This window comes from Globicephala melas, chromosome 3 (assembly GCF_963455315.2).
Source record: "Globicephala melas chromosome 3, mGloMel1.2, whole genome shotgun sequence".
NCBI classification, from domain to species: domain Eukaryota; kingdom Metazoa; phylum Chordata; class Mammalia; order Artiodactyla; family Delphinidae; genus Globicephala; species Globicephala melas.
In genome coordinates this window covers 118,344,301-118,368,478 of record NC_083316.1, presented here as the reverse complement: position 1 = coordinate 118,368,478, position 24,178 = coordinate 118,344,301, and the positions used below count along the sequence as shown (strand labels likewise).

The window sequence follows — 24,178 nt, the reverse complement described above, 5'->3', positions numbered from 1 at the left end:
TAACATGTTTTAAGAAGTAGCATCCAACTATGTACTAACCAATCCATGACTTGATTCTTACCTCTTCTCCACTTTTTGGTTCCATAAGAAAACTCAGTTCTTAGTTCAGCACTCCAGAACCCACTTGGAGAAGGAATTAAACGTCCTAGCAAAGGCAAGTTGAGCTGGAGACTGAACACCTGGCTTGTTCCCCTTGCCTCTGACAGGACAGTTCATCTTTTGTTTACAGAATAAACAATATGAAAATAGGAGCTAGATCAGATTCATTTTAAAATAGTTTACATAAAATCTAGTCCATGAGTGGTAAATACTGTTTGTGTTTTTAAAACCCTACATGTTGTCCTCGTCTAAGATACGTTAAAGCTCTAAAATATCATCATGAAAGCAAAACTGAACTCCTAATTATTCACCACTTAAAAGGATATATTAAGCAACACTTTATGAAAAAAGAATTGTCCCAACAGAACGTGGACTACAACTGGCATCTATTCAATGGTTCTTTTAAATTTCAAGAACAATTTTTTACAATTATCTGTTCCTATTTATAAACTCACAACAGAACTGAAAGGATTTTGGACTTGGCATGCAGAACATTTCTAGTCTCCATTAAGATTTTATACACACATATACACACTAATACACACATATACATGTATGTGTAAATGTACACATATAAAGACATATATATAAAGATACATATATTTAAGATACATATATACCATACATACATATATATGTCTCTCCTAAAATCCTGACTGGTAAAACAATTATATAATGCAATATTAAAATTACAAAAGAAGTCAACCCTTTTAAATCAGTACAATGCAAGGCTATCATCAAACTACATGCCTATCTAGCAATATATTTAAATTAGTTTGATTTGTACAACTTTTCTGAAAAACAGCTGTACTGCAGAAAGAGTATTTAGAATGTAAATGTGGCAACTTCCCTGGTAGTCCAGTGGTTAAGACTCTCCATGCTCCCAATGCAGGGGGCCCGGGTTTGATCCCTGGTCAGGGAACTAGATCCCGCATGCCACAACTAAGACCCGGGGCAGCGAAAAATAAAAGTAAATGCTATTAATGTAGATACATAACGTACAGGAATAGAATTAGATGTAAATATGTTGTGATTCATGCTTTCCATTCTCTCCATTGCCTTTTCTTCTGCAATAGCCCACAACAGCATTCTTCATGGATAGTCAGAAATTTGAATGATTTCATTCAATGAAATTTTACCAGGCACTATTACATGCCACAATCACACCAATTTGACTATTACCCCTTAATATTCCTGAAAGAACACTTCCATTTTTTCATTAATTTACTAGAAAGACTGGTTGCTATTTTAAGCCATAATAGTATTATTTAGGCTGATAATTTGGGATATTAAAAAGTTAACTTGATGAAATTTGTTAAATGATGCTTTATGTACAATTATTAAGATCAACATTTGTCAACATGGACAAAATAACTTTTCCATTAAATCTACTGACAGAAGCACTATTCCTATATACCATTATAATAAAATGCCACAGGAAATTCTTTCTTAGGTACAGTTACTGGTTTCTTCTGGGCTCTACTTGTTTTTCATATGTCAGTATTTTCTACTCTGTGGTCAGCTTAGTGTTTGGGTCATCACAAGGGATGGCATATTTTTATCAGCAAGTTCCTGCAGAAGTAGTACATATCCATCTTACAGATCTTCAAAAGTGAACTATCAATTTCTTCATTTATCGTTAGCTTTTTTGTGCACAAGGACATGAAGATGTTCACTCACATGTGCTTCTCAAATTAAGAACTTTTATTCATTCAAAAGACCCTACTGAGAGAATGAAAAGACAACCCAGAATAGAAGACATATTTTCTGGCCAAGGACTCATATCCAGAATACATTAAAAAAAAAAACTTCTAAAAAGCCGTAACAAAAAGGAAAACACCGAACAGAAAAATGGGCAAAAGTCTTGAATAGACACTTCACAAAAGAAGATAGCCAAATGGCTGATAAACATATTTAAAAAGTGCTGCATTTCAATAGTCATCACAGAAATGCCAATTAAAACCACAGATAATAGTTAAAATAAAAAAGCAGAAAATACCAAATGTTGTTGAGGGTACATAACAACCAGAACTCTCATACTGGGAATGTAAATTTGCAGAGCCACTTCAGAAAACTGTTTAGCAATATCTACTAAAGATGAATTCATACATACTGTATGACCCAGCAATTATACTCTAGTTATACATCCTGACAGAAACACACATGTTCACCAAAAGACATACCAGGATGTTCAAAGCAACAGTATTCATAAAATTGGAAACTACCCAAATGCCCATCAAGAGCAGAATGGGTAACTAAATTACAACTTCACACAATGGAATATTATACAGCCATGTGAATGAATAAACTGTAACAACACACAACAGCAAGGGTGAATCTCATAAACATAATGCTGAGCAACAGAAACCAGACAAAAGAGCATTTACTGTACGATTACACTTATGTAAAGAGCAAAACCGGGCAAACCTAGTCTGCCAGCTGAGCGGTCACCCAGGGCACGGGCACAATTGGAAGGGCACATGAAGGGAGCTTTTGGAGTGTTAGTAATGCTGTTGCTTGATCTGGGTACTAGTTAACGTGCATGTTCAGCTTGTGAAAATTCACTGAACTACAATACACATTTATGATTTGTGCATGTTTCTGTATGTAAATCATACTCACTAACAGTTCCAGAAGGGGAGAAAAGGAGACTGGCAGAGGATTCGTGAAACCGCGTCCCCCTAAAACTGAGTTCCCCTGCTCAGTCTATGATTAATCTCCTCCAAAACTTTATTTCATTTCTGGTTCTGCCCCTGTTCCTCTCAGGATTGAGGGCTATCAAAGAAAAGGGGGAAATGAAACCAAACAGGACCCTGTAGGGCCTTCCCAGGTACAAAAGGCTCTTCTTGTCCTTTGTTTCTTTTTTAAAAAAAATTTTATTTATTTTTGGCTGTGTTGGGTCTTCGTTGTTGTGCGCGGGCTTTCTCTAGTTGCGGTGAGCGAGGGCTATGGGCGGGGGCTACTCTTTGTTGCGGTGTGCGGGCTTCTCATTGCGGTGGCTTCTCTTGTTGCAGAGCACAGGCCCTAGGCGCACAGGCTTCAGTAGTTGTGGCTCGCAGGCCCTTGAGCACAGGCTCAGTAGCTGTGGCACACGGGATTAGCTGCTCTGCAGCATGTGGGATATTCCTGGACCAGGACTCAAACCCGTGTCCCCTGCATTGGCAGGCGGATTCCTAACCACTGCGCCACCAGGGAAGCCTGTCCTTTGTTTCTTGTTTGCAGAAAGAAAAGCTTTAGTCTCCTAGGCTGCAACTACTGAAGCCTGCATGCTCTAGCACCCGTGTGCCGCAACTACTGAGCCCATGTGCTGCAACTACCGAAGCCTGTGCACGTAGAGTCCGTGCTCCGCAACAAGAGAAGCCTCCGCAATGAGAAGAGTAACCCCTGTTCTCCGCAACTAGAGAAAGCCCGCGTGCAGCAACAAAGACCCAACGCAGCCAAAAAAAAAAAAACCCTTGCCTGAAAGCCATCAGAGAGTTTGGGTCTTTTGAGCATAAGCTGCCCGGTGCTCCTTGCTTGGCATCTTCAAATAAACCCTTATTTTGCTGCAAATACCCACTGCCAGAGTTTGGCTTTCTGTGCCACAGGCACACGAGCCCTTGCTGGGTTAACAGTGTAGACTGTGAGCCCTCTGCAGACTGGGACCTTCATATGGTTCACTGCTGTATTCACCCCAGCACTTAACAGTGAGTGGCATATCATGGATACCTTATTAGCACATGTTGACTCAAGCAAGCATGGAGGTATAGCTTTAACAGAAACCTACCTGAAGAAATGGCAGCTAATCTTAATGCCATCTTGACTTACTAGTTCACATTTATCTTATTCATATTACTTTACAAATCACCAAATAATATAAGGCTAGGTATGGAGCCACATGCAGATGACTGCTGTATCTGTGGAAGGGACAGTGATGATGATTCCATGAGTGATCAACAGCAGGTGGCATCCCCATCACTACTTCATGCTTCATAAAGTACTATGCATTACATACATCAACACTATGGTTCCAGAGTTACCTAGTTTAAAAAGAACTGGTAACAAGAGTATAAGAAACAAAAAAGAGAAACAGACCTCTCCAACCTTCAGCTCTTAGGAAATAAAACATTTAGCATAGTGTATTGGGTACAAATAGGTATTCAGTAAATGTTTGTGGTACATACGAAGGAAAATTGGTATTTTGATTGATCACACTAATTCCTAGAAAGTTTTCCCTTCTAAAAACTACCAATTGGCATATCCAAAAAATGGAATATTCTACATTAAAATGATAGTAAAGGGACTTCCCGGTGGTCCAGTGGTTAAGAATCTGCCTTCCAATGCAGGGGACATGGGTTCGATCCCTGGTCAGGGAACTAAGATCTCACATGCCACAGGGCAACTAAGGCCACACGCCACAACTACTGAGCTCACATGCCACAACCAGACAGAAGCCTGCGCACCGCAACTAAGACCCGACGCAGACAAAAATAAAGAAATATTTTTGAAAAATAAGCATGATTATAATTTCAAAAATAATAATAATAATAAGATAGTAAAGTCAAATGTACAGCCCCAGAAAGTGACAGACATGCCTAGAATCCAGAGACTCATGCTGACTGCAGCCTGCTTGGCTCTGCTAGCCCCATGAGCTACCAGAGCTCTCTCAGCTATGCTTGCTCATTATTATTATTATTATGTGATGATGATGATGATGCCTGGAATACAGCATACTGAGACAGAGATTACGGATGGGGAAAGGTATTCTATTCAAGAGGCTGCCTTAACTTAGGCCTGGTCATGAGGTCCCCTTCTCCTGCAAGAACGAAAACCAAGAGGGAGATTCATTAAGCATTTCATATCTGTCCCTTCACCCTATCAGAGAATGTTCCAATATGCAAGTGTATAATTGCTTGCATTTTATAATTAACACCACTCAAAGAACATGTCAGGCCATGACTGATGTTTTTTACCTCTCTAAGTCTAGAGCTTACCAAAGAAAAGACCATCAAAAGAAGTAATTACAATCATAATTTTCCAGCTGAAGATTAAACACACACATTTGCCTCTTATACCTTCCAAAATCCTCTCAAATGTAAATGTTATTAAAGTTTTATTAAATTTGAGGCCAAAAAAAATTCAAAATCAATTAACAGGAGACGAAGCAGCAATAAAATCCCGCAAGTTAGAAGCAGGAAGACAGGAAACAATGTACACAGCAGACCCAAGAAACCTGAATCCTAACCCAGAAAGCAGAAAATCAACCTGTCTTGCACTATACCCTCTAAAGGCTCAAGAATCAGTGGTAACAGGTACCAGCAGAAATAACAGTGAAAATGAGATTTAAAAGCAGAAAGGGAAGTTGGAGATCCAGTTATTCATTCATTCATTCATTTATTTATGGCTGAGTTGGGTCTCTGTTGCTGCGCGTGAGCTTTCTCTAGTTGCAGCGAGCGGGGGCTACTCTTGGTTGCAGGGTGTGGGCTTCTCATTGAGGTGGCTTCTCTTGTTGCGGAGCACAGGCTCTAGGTGCGTAGGCTTCAGTAGCTGTGGCATGTGGGCTCAGTAGTTGTGGCTCACGGGCTCTAGAGCACAGGCTCAGTAGTTGTGGCGCACGGGCTTAGTTGCCCCGCGGCATGTGGGATATTCGCGGACCAGGGCTCGAACCAGTGTCCCCTGCACTGGCAGGCAGATTCTTAACCACTGCGCCACCAGGGAAGCCCAGAGACCCAGTTAAACAAACACAGCTCCGGGAATCCCCATTAGAAGACTCTCTCTGGAGAGACTGAGGTGGAGAGGTCTGGACTGGAGACACCAGAGCTTAGGAGAAAGAACAACATATCAGAAAAGAGTGATTAAGTGAGAGGTTTATGTACTAAACCTTGAGATATCCCAGTATTCCTCCGCCAATCAGCTCCCAGAACAGTAACAGTCAGGCCTATTCTCTGGGGAAACTGACCAGCCCAAGAAGAAAGATTTAAAAACACTGTCACACAAAGAAACAGCCTAGTTAGATTAGAAGGCAAGAAGCCCCCGCAAGAAGTTCCATCAAGCGTCCTGAGCTTCCAAACTGCTTTACTGATTGTGCACTCTTAACCAAGCAGACAAAGACCACCACATACTTCTAACTAAAAGGTCATAAAAGACCAAAGCAAAGAGAATAAATGCAACACGGAGGAAAGAACTACGCAGGAAGGTGTAAACTTTAAAAAGAAAGAAAAAAACTTTCTGTAATCTCAGAGAAATAAGAGAAAAAAAATTAAAACCATAACACGAGGACAGTGTGCTACTAAAATAGGGGGTAGGGCCAATTAAAGAGTTTTTGAAAATTAAAAATAACAGATTATTAAAATTTTATCAAAGAGTTAGAATATAAAATTGAGAATCTCTCATAGAAAGTAGAGAAAAACAGGTGAAAATATGAGAAGAGGTTAAAAAAAATTTTAAGGGACTTCCCTGGTGGTCCAATGGTTAAGACTCCGTACTCCCAATGTATGGAGCCTGGGTTTGATCCCTGGTGGGGGAACTAGATCCCACGTGCTACAATTCAGACACAGCCCAGCCAAATAAATAAAATTTTAAAAATTAAATAAATAAACAATTTTAAAGAATCAGTATAAAAGATCCAAGATCCAAGGAGAGAAGGAAAAAAAAAATTAAAGCAGAGAAAAAAAAATCAAACACTTTTTAAAATTTCCCAGAACTAACGGACATTAAGCTTCTAGACCAAAAGGACCCACTGAGTGCCTAGCACAACAGATGTAAACAGATCTATACCAAGGTACAACATAGTGAAATTTAACAACACTGGGGACATAAAGAAGCTCCTAAAGGCTTCCAGAGAAACAGAGAAAGTAGGCCACATTTAAAGAATCAGACATCACAATTGGCTTCGGTCTTCCTAATAGTGGAACCTAGAAGGCAATGCAACAAATGGCTTTCAAAATTCTAAAGGAAAATGTTTCCAACCCAGAAGTCGAAGTAAGGGTGAAGATTAAAAAAACACAAAACTTTAACCCCCATGCATTCTTCCTCAGAAAGATACTGGAGTGTATGTTCCATGGATATGAGACAATAAACCAAGAAAAAAAAAAGATGTGAATCAAGGGAAAGGGCTTCAATTTAAAAAGTTGGAAAAGGAAATCCCTAGGATAACAACTAAACAACAGACCTTGAGAACAGCCTTCTAGAACAAGTCAAAAAGCCAGGAAAGAGCCACACACATCACCCTAACAATGAAATCAATAAAATAACTGATGTGTTTGAAAATATCAAAAAACTATTAAGAAGGGCTTCCCTAGTGGCACAGTGGTTAAGAATCCACCTGCCAATGCAGGGGACACAGGTTCGAGCCCTGGTCCGGGAAGATCCCACATGCCACGGAGCAACTAAGCCCGTGCACCACAACTACTGAGCCTGAGCTCTAGAGCCTGCGAGCCACAGCTACTGAGCCCACGAGCCACAACTACTGAGCCCGCGCCCCTAGAGCCCGTGCTCCGCAACGAGAAGCCACCGCAATGAGAAGCCCACGCACCACAACAAAGAGTAGACCCCGCTCCCTCAACTAGAGAAAGCACGCGCACAGTAACGAAGACCCAGCACATCCAATAAATAAATAAATAAATAAATCTAAAAAAAAAACCAAACCCCAAAAACCATTAAGATTATTGAGAGTCTGAGGGTGAATTCATGTTATAAGCAATTTATGATATATACGTAGAAAATCAGACAAACAAAAAAAAATGTTGTTAACTAGGGAAAATAAGGTACTGTCAGGCAAGGAAAAGTAACCACAGCATACAACATATTACTGAATACTGATCTAACTACATTGCGGATATAACTATACTAGAAAAATGGAGAGACAGGAACTGGGAGTACATGCAGTTGTGGGAGGGTGGTAAAAGAGAGCTAAATCCTTAAATCTCCTAGTGGTAAGTCAATTAAAAAAATTTTTTAAACCCTGAAAACTGAAAAATCAAGAAGTAACAGCCTATAAATGTTTTTTACCTTCACAGATAACAGCGAAACAGCAAAAGAAAGAGCTAAGAAGCAGGTAAGTAAGCAGGAGACTGCTGTTTTGGGTAATAAGCCTGTAAGATCGATCTGACTCTAACCTATATGTAAGTATAACTATCTGTAAGATATGAAAAATAAATTTAAAAAGATTAAAATGTGATTACAAAATGTGTCATGAAAGAGTAATCTCGTATTCATGGGAAACTAACCTAACTGGGGGAGAGGGGAGGTACTCAAACTCCCCTTAGGACAGACTACCTAAACTGAGAGGGGAGCTGGGAAGAAGGGAGCATTCCAGGTAGAGGAAGTAGAGCAACAGGAGAGCTCCTGGCCAGAGAAGGTGATGTATTCCAAGAAGTGAAACAAGTTCCCCAGGGAAACAACAAATCATGAGAGTCCAACTCCACCCCTTCTCCCAAGTCCTGGTCTCCCCCATCTACCTCTTACCTATCCTCCAAGGCCAGGCTTAAGTTACATCTTCTCAGAAGCTTCCTAAGAAGTCTCTGGAAGTAGGTGATCTCTTCCATCTCAAGATAATGCCTTTTATCTACTATCTTATTTTCTGAATTAATATAATTAATATTGTGTCAATACCATAATACATTCTCATGGATTGAAGTCATTCAACAGGTATTTAGTGAATACTTACTATATGCGTCAAATTGTGCTGGGTACTAAAAGTAAGGGGAAGTACCATGTTCTTGGATTGGAAGAATCAACATTGTGAAAATGACTCTACTACCCAAAGCAATCTACAGATTCAATGCAATCCCTATGAAACTACCACTGGCATTTTTCACAGAACTAGAACAAAAAATTTCACAATTTGTATGGAAACACAAAAGACCCCGAATAGCCAAAGCAATCTTGAGAACGAAAAATGGAGCTGGAGGAATCAGGCTTCCTGACTTCAGACTATACTACAAAGCTACAGTAATCAAGACAGTATGGTACTGGCACAAAAACAGAAATATAGATCAATGGAACAGGATAGAAAGCCCAGAGATAAACCCACACACATATGGTCACCTTATCTTTGACAAAGGAGGCAGAAATGTACAGTGGAGAAAGGACAGCCTATTCAATAAGTGGTGCTGGGAAAACTGGACAGCTACATGTAAAAGTATGAGATTAGATCACTTCCTAACACCATACACAAAAATAAGCTCAAAATGGATTAAAGACCTAAATGTAAGGCCAGAAACTATCAAACTCTTAGAGGAAAACATAGGCAGAACACTCTATGACATAAATCACAGCAAGGTCCTTTTTGACCCACCTCCTAGAGAAATGGAAATAAAAACAAAAGTAAACAAATGGGACCTAATGAAACTTAAAAGCTTTTGCACAGCAAAGGAAACCATAAAGAAGACAAAAAGACAACCCTCAGAATGGGAGAAAATATTTGCAAATGAAGCAACTGACAAAGGATTAATCTCCAAAATTTACAAGCAGCTCATGCAGCTTAATAACAAAAAAACAAACAACCCAATCCAAAAATGGGCAGAAGACCTAAATAGACATTTCTCCAAAGAAGATATACAGAGTGCCAACAAACACATGAAAGAATGCTCAACATCACTAATCATTAGAGAAATGCAAATCAAAACGACAATGAGATATCATCTCACACCAGTCAGAATGGCCATCATCAAAAAATCTAGAAACAATAAATGCTGGAGAGGGTGTGGAGAAAAGGGAACCCTCTTACACTGTTGGTGGGAATGTAAATTGATACAGCCACTGTGGAGAACAGTATGGAGGTTCCTTAAAAAGCTACAAATAGAACTACCATATGACCCAGCAATCCCACTACTGGGCATATACCCTGAGAAAACCATAATTCAAAAAGAGTCATGTACCAAAATGTTCATTGCAGCTCTATTTACAATAGCCCAGAGATGGAAACAACCTAAGTGTCCATCATCGGATGAATGGATAAAGAAGATGTGGCACAGATATACAATGGAATATTACTCAGCCATAAAAAGAGATGAAATTGAGCTATTTGTAATGAGGTGGATAGACCTAGAGTCTGTCATACCGAGTGAAGTAAGTCAGAAAGAGAGAGACAAATACCGTATGCTAACACATATATATGGAATTTAAGAAAAAAAAAATGTCATGAAAAACCTAGGGGTGAAACAGGAATAAAGACACAGACTTACTAGAGAATGGACTTGAGGCTATGGGGAGGGGGAAGGGTAAACGGTGACAAAGCGATAAAGAGGCATGGACATATATACACTACCAAACATAAGGTAGATAGCTAGTGGGAAGCAGCCGCATAGCACAGGGAGATCAGCTGGGTGCTTTGTGACCGCCTGGAGGGGTGGGATAGGGAGGGTGGGAGGGAGGGAGACGCAAGCGGGAAGAGATATGGGAACATATGTGTATATATAACTGATTCATTTTGTTGTGAAGCTGAAACTAACATACCATTGTAAAGCAATTATACTCCAATAAAGATGTTTAAAAAAATAAAAATAAATAAATAAATAAAAAAATAAAGAGCAAAAAAAAAAAAGTAAGGGGAAGAAGAAAAGGAAGGCAAGATGCGAAGGAACGAGGACAAACAAAGCAGCACTCTACAGGCACTTAGTCAACTTTTAATTCCATAATATTTAAACACGCAAGCTGGCACTTCATAAATGCCTTATTACGCAGATTGCAGATGGCTCACAAGATGAAAAGTCTTGGATGAATGGAAGCTTGACACTTTAAAAACCAAGATACAAATCTGGGGGGAAAAGTATACTCTATACATAAGACAAGCATAAAAGTAACATTTTCATAATAATAAACAGCACACAGCGATTTTTAAAAATTCTTTTTTCTAAGATTCCTAGGCTCACAAGGAGAAAACCTGACAAAAATACAGAGAAGAAAATAAAACCCACCACAATCCCATCTTTCAGATATCCTTCCAGCCTTCTGGGGGAATACAAATCATCTTATAACCTTTTTCACTCACTACACGGTGGAATTTTCCTTCATTATTAAATATTCTTTTGTAATATCACTGTAGCATTTGAAAGTCAGTCTATATTTTTCTCATGGGAAAAAAAGTTCACTTCTTAGAAATAACTACAGCAGTAATTAGGTACAGCTAAATAATATTTAAAGCAACCTGCTAAGAGAAATACAAAATCAGTGTTAAAAAGGTATATGCCAGAAATTGCTGAGATCCATTCAAACACAATTACAGATTCTTACTTAAATATTTTCACTAAAATGTGAAGTCCTAAATATAAAATGGCATTTGGATTACCTTAAACCTAACTGATACATAGAAAATAAGATATTTTAACCTTCCCAATAATGGTGAAGCTAATAAGCCAATAATTACCTTTCATGCCCAGCATAATTTGCCTTTTCTCCCCCTCGACTCAGCTAGTCATTTTGGCCAGAGCTGAATGGTGACAAGATGGCTGTAAAGCTTACAACATCACATAACTGTGATCACCTCAATTAACTCTCACCTAAAATGAAATTGGACCAATGTGCTTGAGAGCATTAATGCTACCCACCCTCACATGCATGACTGAGTAGATCTGATTTTAAGTATGTACACTCTAAAATACTATTACATCTGAAAATGCAATTCTGCTTCACAAGGACAAGTGTTGAAAGGAATCTCCTATCAACAATCAATCATGTGTAAGATCCCCAAGGCTGCAGATAACCCTCAATTCATACTTCTTATGCTATTTCTATAATAACATGAGCAGATTTTCCAAACTTGTGAAAATGCAACTGCTAAAAGCAGTGAATAAGAATACTAGAAATCAAGAGCCAGTTTCCTTTAAAAAAGCTAAAAAAACTTTTAAAATTGGTATTTTCTTCCTTTTAAAAGATTATTGATTTTATTGTGAACCTAAAATTGCTCTTAAAAAGTTTATTTGAAAAAATTTTAAATTATTGATTAACTTTTCTGATTTCTAAAAGCATCATTAACTTTTTATTTTTTAATTAATTTATTTATCTATTTTTGGCTGCGTTGGGTCTTCGTCGCTGCGCGTGGGCTTTCTCTAGTTGCAGCGAGCGGAGCTACTCTTCGTTGGCGGTGTGCGGGCTTCTCATAGTGGTGGCCTCTCTTTGTTGTAGAGCACGGGCTCTAGGTGCGCGGTCTTCGGTAGTTCTGGCACGCGGGCTCAGCAGTTGTGGCTCGCGGGCTCTAGAGTGCAGGCTCAGTAGTTGTGGCACACGGGCTTAGCTGCTCCGTGACATGTGGGGTCTTTCTGGACCAGGGCTCGAACTTGTGTCCCCTGAATTGGCAGGCGGATTCTTAACCACTGCGCCACCAGGAAAGTCCCATATCATTAACTTTTTGTCATGATACACCATGTTTGTTTGAAGCTGACCAGAAGGGAAAGACCTACAAACAGAATGTTTTAACTAGTGGGAAATTACAGAACAGTACTCTGTACTCATCAGTGACTCATTCTTTTAAAACATAATATTAAGGAGATTTTTCTATTTTTTAAACCATGCATAATTTAAAAAAAATCTACTGGGCATATATATTTACTGACATCATTTTCAAAAATAATTATTCATCATAAAAGAAATTTGCTAAATCATCAATAGAATGCTGTCTCTTTGGATCAAAGCCACCAACTTCTATAAATAAAAACAATCAATCATAAAGCTGGAAGGAGACAAAATGATCTAATCTAACTACTACTTCATTTTATGAAAGGAGGAAATAAAGCTAGAAAGAGATTGAAGTTCTAAGTTCTAGCCCACAGTCATATGACAACTACATACTTCATTGCAGAAGTCAGGCAATATATTACTGATTAGATGTTTTCATAAAGTCCTTTTTTGTTCTCCTGAATCAGTCTCTACTTAATGTCCAAATTGAGCCTTCCAGATACTGAAGTGTACATCACACCCTTCAAAAACTGCTTTTTAACACAAAGTTATATGAAAAGTTTGGACGTTATATCATAAAGCTCCTAAAATGAAAGCTTCAAGATACTAAGAACACTATATTCCTGACTACACAGTCCACAAAATTTCACCTAAATTTAACAAGGACAAAACAAATTTTTAAAATTAATAACAAAGTAAACAGCAAAATAAGCACTGAGTTCCATAGAGAAAGGATTGGTGGTTAAAAGGACTTGAGTTTTACCTGTAGTGCTTTCAATTTTTATAGGATTGTAGTCATTGTTAATCAAATCTTAATGTTTACGATGAATCTGGGCAATACATACTATATGGGTATTATTTTATACTATTCCTGCAGTTTTTATTTACTTCCAAATAAAAAAAATTTTAAGGAATTTTTTAAAAAGAAGCAAAACATGATCATTAGTGGAAAACCTGCAAAATAAGAATGAGAAATCACTCATCATTTTTCTTTAACAGTAGTTTGAAAAACAAAAAACAAAAAGGATGCTATACATTTGTCAAAACCTATATTTGTCTAAACCTACAGAACTTTATAGCACAAGGGGTGAACTTTAATGTATGTGAAATACGATAAAAAAAATTTAATGTATGTGAAATAATGTATGAACTTTAATGTATGTGAAATTTTAAAAAAAATGTTAGGTGGTTGGTGGTTCCCAGGATGGTTTGCAGAATGTGACAAAACAATCTAACTGTGTTATAAATTTATGAAACCACCTCATTAAAGAGGGTGAGAAGAAAAGGTGCTGACATAAGTACCTAAGTAACTTTGGAAATGAGTAGTCTTTATAAGACTAAAGGCAAAAGAAACTGTACATATGCCCTGTCCTCTAGTTGATAAAACTGTTTCCCACAGGGGTGTAAGTTAACAATTCTGACACTGCTACACATGTACATGTACACATGTACATTAGAACTGAAGTTAAATTAAGTAAATGGATGGCAGGTGGGAGGAGCCAGGTCTCTCATTGTTGGAGTAGAAGTTTAAAAATGAGAGGGGAGGAGGCTAGAGTGATCCATGTAGTAATGGATTAGAGTCAGTTTAATATAGATAGATGGTTACATATGAAATGTTTATGGATATACACACACACATATATTTCTTTACTCTGTCAGCCTAGAAGGCCTAGAAGCAATGACACACCAGCAGCAATGAGCACAGATCTTGGTTTCTAACATCATTCTCCAATAAAAGGAACCAGGGTTCCTTGGAGAAATGGCTGATTCCAGGATGGCACAGAAAATATACATGGTGAACCTGGTGCCAAAAAGTAAGGAAGTGCTTTAAAAAAACCACAAAGATGGAGCTCTGTCAAAGGGATACAAGTGCCAACTGAAAGAGATCCCAATGGCCAAAGCTGGAACAATTTGAGCAACAAAATAAAATAGTGTTGGCTTATAACCCAGAGTAAAATTAATGAGTTCATACTAGTATCACTGAATAAATAAATTAATGGAGAAGAGACGAATGTCCCACGCAGAAAAATTCCAAATAATTTATGTAGATACACTGCCCCCAATGAGGTGGTGGAACTTAACTCCCCAAACCTTAAGTATAGGCTGTGCATAGTGACCACATTGACTTCCTTCCAAAGAGCACAGTACAAAAGGGGGGAAAGAGTCATTTTACGTAGAGTGATCTGACAAACACTACTTCAGCCAGAAGATCAAGGTCAACATCAACAGTGGTAAGTCATGGGGACAGTATGCATTCTTGATATGACATGATGTAAAATGGCACTTTACCTCTGTGGTCTTCCTCCCTCCAACCCACAACTCTAGTCTAATCATGAGAAAAGCAACCAACAAATCCCTGGACTTCCCTGATGGCGCAGTGGTTAAGAATCTGCCTGCCAATGCAGGGGACACAGGTTTGATCCCTGATCCGGGAAGATCCCACATGCTGTGGAGCAACTAAGCCTGTGTGCTACAACTACTGAGCCTGCGCTCTAGAGCCTGCAAGCCACAGCTACTGAGCCCGTGTGCTGCAACTACTGAAGCCCACGCACCTAGAGCTCGTGCTCCGCAACAAGAGAGGCCACCGCAATGAGAAGCCCGCGCAGTGCAACGAAGAGTAGCCCACGCTCGCTGCAACTAGAGAAAGCCCGCGCACAGCAACAAAGACTCAAAAATAAAATAAAATAAATTAATTTATTAATTAAAAGTAAATTAAAAAAAAATCCCAATTCAGGGACATCCTGCAAATAACTAATACTCCTCAAAACTGTAAAGGTCATCAAAAACATGGAAAACTTGAAAAACTGTCACAGTCAAGAGGAGCCTACGGAGATACAATGACTAAATGTAATGTGGAACAGAAAAAACACACAGATAAAAACTGAAAATCTGAATAAAGTATGGACTTCAGTTAATAACAACATATCAATACTGGTTCATTAATTGTCACAAATGTACCACACTAATATAAGATGTTAAAGGGTTAACTGGGTCTGGGGTATACAGAAACTGCACTATCTCCAATGTTTCTGAAAATCTAAAAACGTTACAAAAAGTAAAGTTTATTTTTAAATATTTAACACTTTTAACATTTTTTTTTTAAAGGAAAGGAAGAAAGCCTGAAGAACGCACACCAAACCTGAGAAGCAGTTACACCTCTGGGGAGAGACTAGAAGGGAAGTCAAGTTTTCCTTTACAAGTTACTGTTTGACTCCAGTACATAAAGAATGTATCTGTGTACTATTTTATCACAAGAAATGTTTAACATTTAATGCCACATTTAAACACTGAATGACAAATAAAATGAAATTGTTATTAAACAGAAACCCTCCCTAAACCTTTGTATGTCTATTCATAAATATCCAATCTCCAGAAAGACCTCCAAATCACATTCAAGCCTCTGATTTACTACTAACTGATATTATTGCAATACACAAATTTAAAAGAGAAACTGTCAAAATTATACTAAATTGCTAGGGGAGAAGAAATATATAATACACGTGAAAGAAACTGCTTTAATCAGAAAATATTTCACTAGAAATGTTCTTAAATTGGATCAATATTTAGAGCTGGTATTTAGAACTTTTAATATAAATTGTGGTATTCAGAAAAAATGAGCCTAACTGTTACAGAAGGATGTGCAAAGTGATGTCTGATAACACTCACTTTATTACTACACTTGGTGAAAGCAACAACATACACTGTACTTCTATCTAGACAGCCACGAGAAGCAATTACAACTGGAATGTGTAAAATTCAACAGATTCAATACATGGTATTCACCAACTGCCTGGCATACTGGCAAAAATGACTTGAGAATAAAGATAAGATCACCAAGGTGATTCTCAGCAGTAATCTCTAATTAAAGTGTTAAAAGTTGCTTTAACTAAATGGGCATTATCCACTACTACAAGAATATGATTCCACTAAACGGCTGTACTTGTTCACAGATAATGTAAGAATAAATGATTAAGAAACCAAAGTAATTATTTTAAAGCCCTAAGAACAAGTAAATCAGAGACTGTCACTTGAATTTCTTCGTCTTCCTTTTTTTTTAATTAACAAAATACAAAATTACTCTCATGGTAGGATTTATTTTATAATCGAATTTAATGTAATGTAATATAATTGGTGTCCAGGATAAAGTAATTTGAAGTTATATGCAGGCAAGGCAGTGGGTGGCATCAGTTTAGATGATGCGAGGATTTCCTAGAGCACCTCATAGAGAGTGAGTCAAATACAATGGATAGCTGCAGATCTGAGCTCCTGACACTCACAAATCCTGGTTCCACATTCATAACAAATTACAAAAGTGCTCTCATGACATATTTCCTCATGTGATAATGTCTGCTTAAAATATCACACCATTATCTTTTACACACAGAAGTATTTATGGACAAAATGACATGATTTCTAGCATTTGCTCCAAAATAATGGTAGAGAGTGTAAATGAAAAAGATTAGCCATTTGTTTTGTTTGTTTGTTTTTTTATTTGGCTGTGTCGGTTCTTACTTGTGGCACGCGGGATCTTTGCTGTAGCATGCGAGATCTTTCGTTGAGGCGCGTGGGCTTCTCTCTAGTTGTGGTGTGCGGGCTTAGTTGCCCCGTGGCATGTGGGACCTTAGTTCCCTAACCAGGGATTGAACCTGCATCGCCTGTATTGGAAGGTGGATTCTTTTTTTTTTTTTTTAACGTCTTTATTGCAGTATAATTGCTTTACAATTTTGTGTTAGTTTCTGATGTATAACAAAGTGAATCAGCTATATGCATACATATATCCCCATATCCCCTTCCTCTTGCGTCTCCCTCCCACCCTCCCTATCCCAGCCCTCTAGGTGGACACAAAGCACTGAGCTGATCTCCCTGTGCCATGCGGCTGCTCCCCACTAGCTATCTATTTTACATTTGGTAGTGTATATATATATGCCCATGCCACTCTCTCACTTAGTCCCAGCGTACCCTTCCCCCTCCCCGTGTCTTCAAGTCCATTCTCTACGTCTGCATCTTTATTCCTGTCCTGCCCCTAGGTTCTTTAGAACCTTTTTTTTTTTTAGATTCTATATATGTGTTAGCATGCGGTATTTGTCTTTCTCTTTCTGACTTACTTCACTCTGTATGACAGTCTCTAGGTCCATCCACCTCACTGCAAATAACTCAATTTCGTTTCTTTTTTTTGGCTGAGTAATACTCCATTGTATATGTGGAAGGCAGACTCTTAACCACTGGACCACCAGGGAAGTCCCAAGGTTAGCCATTTGTTGATAATTGTTGAAGCTGAGTGATGGGTACATAGGATTTATTACGCTAAATTTTTGTATATGTTTGAAATTTTCATAGTAAAAAGTTGAAAATGTACATAAAGAAGATGTGAGATACACACACACAAACACATACACCATTATCTTCTTAATATATACATACAATGGAATATTACTCAGCCACAAAAAAAGAATGAAATACTGCCATCTGCAGCAAGTGGGTGGACCTAGAGAATATTATGCTTAGTGAAATAAGTCAGAGAAAGACAAATACTGTATGATATCACTTATATGTGGAACGTAAAAAATAATACAAATGAATGTATATGCAAAACAAACAGACTCACAGATATAGAAAGCAAATTTGTGGTTACCAAAGGGCAGAGGGAAGGAGGGAGGGACAAACTAGGGGTATGAGATTAACAGATACAAGCTACTACATATAATATAGGTAAGCAACAAGAATATTCACATAAAGGGAATTATACCCAGTGTCTTGTAATAACCTATAATGGAGTATAATCTGCGAAAATACTGAATCACTATGTTGTACACCTGAAACTAACACAATATTGTAAATCGACTATACTTCAATTAAAAAAAAGATATTATGCCTACAACTCAACAACAAAAAGCAAACAATTCAAAAATTTGAATTTTTGAATTTGCCCAATTCAAAAATTGGCAAAGGACTTGAATACACATTTTTCCAACAATATTCAAATGGCCAACAAGCACATAAAAAGATGCTCAATATCACTGATCATTAGGGAAATGCAAACCAAAATCATTATGAGATGCCACTTCACACCCATTAAGATGGTTTTATCAAAAACAAAACAGAAAATAACAAGTGTTGATGAGGATGTGACAAAATTGGAATCCCTATGCACTGCTGGTTGGAATATAAAATAGTGCATTTCTATGGAAAACAGTATGGCAGTTCCTCAAAAAATTAAAAATAGCAATACCATATGAACAAACAATTCTACAAATTGTTGGTTCATACGGTAAAACCTACAAATTATACAAATTCAACAATATATCCAAAAGAATTGAAAGCTGGGACTCTTTTGATACTTGTTCACCCATATTCACAGCAGCATTATTCACAATGGCCAAAAAGTAGATAAACAAAATATAGTATACACATACAATGGAATATTATTTAGCCTTAAAATGGAAGAAAATTCTGACATATGCCACAACATGGATGAACCTGGAGGACATTATGCTGAGTGAAATAAGCCAGACAGAAGGAACAAATACTATATGATTCCACTTATATGAGGTACTTAGAGTAATCAAATTCATGGACAGAAAGCAGAATGTTGGCTGTCAGGGGCTTGGGAGGGGGAAATAGAGAGTTATTGTTTAAGGGGTATGGAGTTTCTGGAAATGGATGGTGATGAAGACTGCCCAACAATATGAATGTACTTAATACCACTGAACTGGGACTTCCCTAGTAGACAGTGGTTGGTTAAGAATCCGCCTGCCAATACAGGGAACACGGGTTCGATCCCTGGTCCAGAAAGATCTCACATGCCGCGGAGCAACTACACCCGTGAGCTACAACGACTGAGCCTGCACTCTAGAGCCCACGAGCCACAACTACTGCAGCCCGCCGCCTAGAGCCCGTGCTCTGCAATGAGAAGCCACCGCAATGAGAAGCCCGCGCACTGCCACGAACAGTAGTCCCCGCTCGCTGCAACTGAAGAAAGCCCGAGCACAGCAACGAAGAACCAGTGCAGCCAAAAAACAACAAACAACTACTGAACTAACTGTACACTTAAAAACAGTGTACAGTTAAAATGGTAAAACTTCATATATATTTTACCACAACTAAAAAAATTCTTCTAAGAAATAATTCTACCCATCTTCTCAGTATTTTTATAAAAGTTTTCTTTGATCATTGGCAATACAGGCCACAAATACGCCAAATAACCTCAAAATCTTGACATGACATCCTAAGGGGCATTCCATGATATAATTATAATGTCTTCTGAAACTAAAAAAAATAAAAATAAAAAAATAAAACCACATGGGCACCACTCACTCCTTCCTCTAGGATCATAACGTCATCTAACACTTGAACGTGAAAAAGTTTGGCCTGCCGGAGATGAAATTCTTTCCCTCATCTATCAAAACCTTCCTTCACAATCCTGAAAGAACTTACCCAAAACTGCTTTACAATGTCACCAAACTACAACACAAACTTATTAGTGATGCCCACAAGCGAGCAACTTCTTTAGCAGACAGGGAGTCAGATCTAAAAGTAAACATTCTGCAGCCTTTTTTTTTTGGCTGCACTGGGTCTTCATTGCAGTGCACGGGCTTCTTCTAGTTGTGGCGAGTGGGGGCTACCCTTCGTTGCGGTGCACGGGCTTCTCATTGTGGTGGCTTCTCTTGTGGAACACGGGCTCTAGGTGTGCGGGCTTCAGTAGTTGTGGCACGCGGGCTCAGCAGTTGTGGCTCGTGGGCTCTAGGGCACAGGCTCAATAGTTGTGGCGCACGGGCTTAGTTGTTCCACGGCACGTGGGATCTTCCCAGACCAGGGCTCGAACCCGTGTCTCCTGCACTGGCAGGTGGATTCTTAACCACTGCACCACCAGGGAAGCCCTCTGCAGTCTGTTTTTAAGTCTATATGGCAGTGTCATCATTGCCTACTTTCAATGGATTTAAATCCAAATATCTCAGAACATTTCAGGAAGTATTTGGCAAAATGCATGATATAGCCAAAGATCTATTACAGTGAGGCAAAGAAGGCTTGGAATGGATGAACAGGGTAAACATCCTCAGAGAGATGAAAACACAACAGGTTTCTCAACACTGGGCCTACCTAGAGCTTCCTGAAACAGTGCTTCAGAATGTTTGGACACACAATCTCAGTTTCAAAATGCAAAAAGGGAAAAATAAAGCGACAGGAAACCTATGAGCCCAGCCTATCTGTATAGTCTGTGGTAATGCTAAGTTGTGCACATATTGCTCTACCAATCAAAAGGCCATAAAGGCAAAACCACTGTTTGCATTTATGAATGAATCTCACAGTTTTCCATTACACTTACTTCACTAGAGGACCAGCTCAATTTGACTAACCAGATCAAATAGAAGTCAGAACGGCCCTTTGTGACAACCAAAGAGTATCATGCGCCTATCAAGTTGCCTGGACAATTCAACATTCCATAATTCAAAAGCCTTTTAAATATGTATATTCTCTGACCAAGCATTTACATGGCTAGAAATTTATACTACGGAAATGGTTGAAGATGTATATAAAAGAAACTTCAGTGACAGAAAAAAAATTATAAACACCCTTAGAGACCAACAATAGCCAATTGATTAAATTATGGTTCAGCTATACAACTGCATGCTCTGCAGACATTAAAATATGAACCCATTTTATTATATAGCTATATTGTGTGCCTTTGTACATATATGTGCACAATACATACACGTGCAAATTTGTGAATGCACATGTATTTGAGAACATGTGGGTATGTAAACATACATGTGCACATATGCACAAAGTGTGTGCAAGTATAATCAGGGGCCCTTGGAACTGCACGTATGTACAAAGATGTGCCTGTATATGTATGTATGGGTACATAAAAGAATACATATGCACATGTATATATCTGCTAATGCATATGCTTATATTTGGGCCATAAGCCTGTGTTTTAAGTAGGTAAGCATGTATTTATCCTTGTAATCACTACTTAGAAGCTGTGACCTTGAGCAAGTTACTGAGCCTCTAGGGAGTCTTGACTTGTCATCTATACAATACCAAACCCTGCCTCGAAGGGGTTTTGTGAGGATTAAGTGAAATAATGGATATAAAGCACTTAGTACCATGACTGGCACATAATAAATGCTCAATCAATATTAACTTTCCTTATCTGTACATGTACACACTCATGTATACTTACACAGCTATGAGTCCACAAGAATACACAAAATATTAACTTTGGTTATCTATATGTGATAGGTTTTTGGTGTGGGGTTTTGGTTTTTTTTGGCTTTCATATTTTGCAATTTTTCTAGGAAGATTAGGTCTTTCTTTTTTTTTTTTTGAAGATTTCTTCAAAATAATAAGTTTTAAAAAAGTAAAAACGATGGCCTGTCCTTAACATACCTCTGTTCTGCATATTAAAAGCTATTAAACACTACGCTGAGAAATACGTAATTTTGTTACTCCACCAAATATTTTGTATTCTAGCGTTATGTCAGCATTACCTAATAGCTCAAGAAGATGGCAGTACAAAGAAAAGCCACAGCTTTTTGCTTCTTTGCCTTAACCAAGGCAGGATGAAAAGAATGAATTAAATCACACGATGGGGTACATGTGATTTGTGAACACCTTGGTGACAGTTAAGTGATACCTGTCAATCATATTTTACTAAAGCAGGGAGGAACCCAGGGCCTTGCCCAAGGTCATACAAAAAAGCATGTACCCCAGGCTGTGAGAGATCTAAGGACTAGACTCCATTGCCACAATTTGGGCGTGCTTATGAAACCAAAAAGCTGAATTCTTAAAATCGGTCATATCAGGAGTCTGACTGTAGGAGGGAGGAAATTACAACAGAGGGCTGACGACAGCAAAACAACCCAGTAACTGGCCCCACCAGGGTTAATCTACATGTTTTAATCATACTGGTTTTCCTCACTTCTAAAATATAAAACTGTATATCATCTATGATAGGACATTTAATTTCATAAAAGCACGATTGCCATTTGTATGCAAATTATAGTGAAAGCATCTGAAACAAAATGTAAGCAGTTACCTGCAGTTCCAATCAACATCAGTTACCAGCTGGCTCAGTTGCCATAATTACGGTGTCTTAGATTGAATACCTCTAAAAACCCTGCAAAATGTCTTCCCGAATTTCCGAGGGAAACCCGGCTACAGACAGGCGAGTAAAACAAGCAGCTGTTTTCCCTAGGGCCTCAATTTATAAATCGTACCCGAGATAATAATCCAATCATCTCCTATACATTTTCTCCCCAGCTATGCTATTCAATCTCTTTAAACGTCATTTCCAATCTCTGAAAACACACACTCAGGCACACGCCCTGCAGCCTGCAACGTAGCTCGACATTATAGGGACATCGCCAGTTAATCGCCTTTTCCAAATCTACTGCGAACTGCAGACTTGTTCCTCGTCTCATTTTGACTTTTGTCTTGAAACGCAAGCGAGGGGTATGGGTTTCGACGAGCAGACTAGGCTCTGAAACCCTGAGTAATCGCATCTCGCTGCGGAGGGCTGTCGGCAGCAGTAGCAGCGATTTTAATCTTTCATCTCCACCCAGTTTCCTTTCCCATCTCACGCTTTTTTTTTTCTTTCTTTCCAGTGACATCAAATTCAAGGTGGAAAAAAGGAAAACTGAACGCACCCTGGTCGACGCCTCCGGAGGGTGGCGGGTTCCGACCCGGGGACCCGCCCGCCGTGGGAAATGCGAGAAACACTGTGGGGCGGAGGTTTTTCCACCGCCCGAGTCCCGGCCCGGGTGGCGGAGGGACAGGCCCAGCTCGCGGCCGCCTCGAATTCGAGCCCGGGGCCCGCCCAGCCCGCCCAGGCCCAGCGCGGCCTGCCAAGCCGCGGCATCGAGTTGGCCACAGGCGGGGCCGGAGAGGAGGCCTGAAGCGGCCAGCGGGTAGGGCAGGGCCGGGGAGACACTGGGCGCTGCTTACCTGCTGGTACCGGCTGCCGCAGGCCGGCTCCACCGCCGCCAGCGCCGCCAACGCCAACGCCATGGCGCAGCCGGCCGCAGGGAAGGAGGGCGAGCGAGCGAGCTGAAGGTGCGCGGGCGCTGCGGCCTGGGGGCGCCGGGAGGCCGACGGGGACGCGCCTCGGGTGGGTCTGGGTGGCCACCGCCGCTGCCAAACCCGCCGCTCTCCTCGGGCTGTAAACGCCGCGGCTACCGAGGTTCCGACGCGGCCCCTGGGGAGGAGGCGGGGACGACGACGACGACACTGCGCCGCCGCCCCGCCCCCGACTCGCGCCGCCCGGCCCGCCCGGCCCGGCCTCGCCCCGCGGTGCCGGCGCCCCGGGTGGGCTCCGCCCCTCCTCCCGCACCCCGAGGCTGAGGCTTCGGAGTCGGTTCCGCTCGAAACCCGGTTGCTCCCAGGTCACCGCAGAGAGGGCGACGCTGTAAATGGGCCCCTCGTTCCAAGCACCGAGCTTCCCCTGCGTGTCACTTCTAACCCTCATCACAAACCCCAGACACGGGGGCCGCAGCCCCGTTGCAGAGGTCGTTGGCGCCCAGGGAGGTTGAGACAGCCTCACGCAGCAGCCATCTGATCCCTAATATCTGGCTGCAGAATCTCGGTTCTTCTCCACTCCCTTCTTGTCTGCCATCCTCATATAGACTAGGGGTCAGTCCGCTACAGGGCAGAGGCCAAATCCGGTTCAGTGACTGTGGAAAGCAACGTGAAAGTCAAATTTCTG

At 39.9% G+C, this 24,178-nt stretch overlaps 1 protein-coding gene across 1 annotated transcript in view; it reads right to left on the bottom strand.

The window, feature by feature from the left end:
* Positions 1 to 23,702, bottom strand: part of NDFIP1 (Nedd4 family interacting protein 1) — a 52,519-nt gene extending 28,817 nt beyond the window's left edge. Inside the window, exon 1 of the mRNA XM_030841194.3 lies at positions 23,422 to 23,702. Within this exon, the coding sequence (XP_030697054.1) occupies positions 23,422 to 23,484 (63 nt within the window). The 5' untranslated portion in view covers positions 23,485 to 23,702. The remainder of the gene's footprint in view (positions 1 to 23,421) is intronic.
* Positions 23,703 to 24,178: the final 476 nt, after the last annotated feature.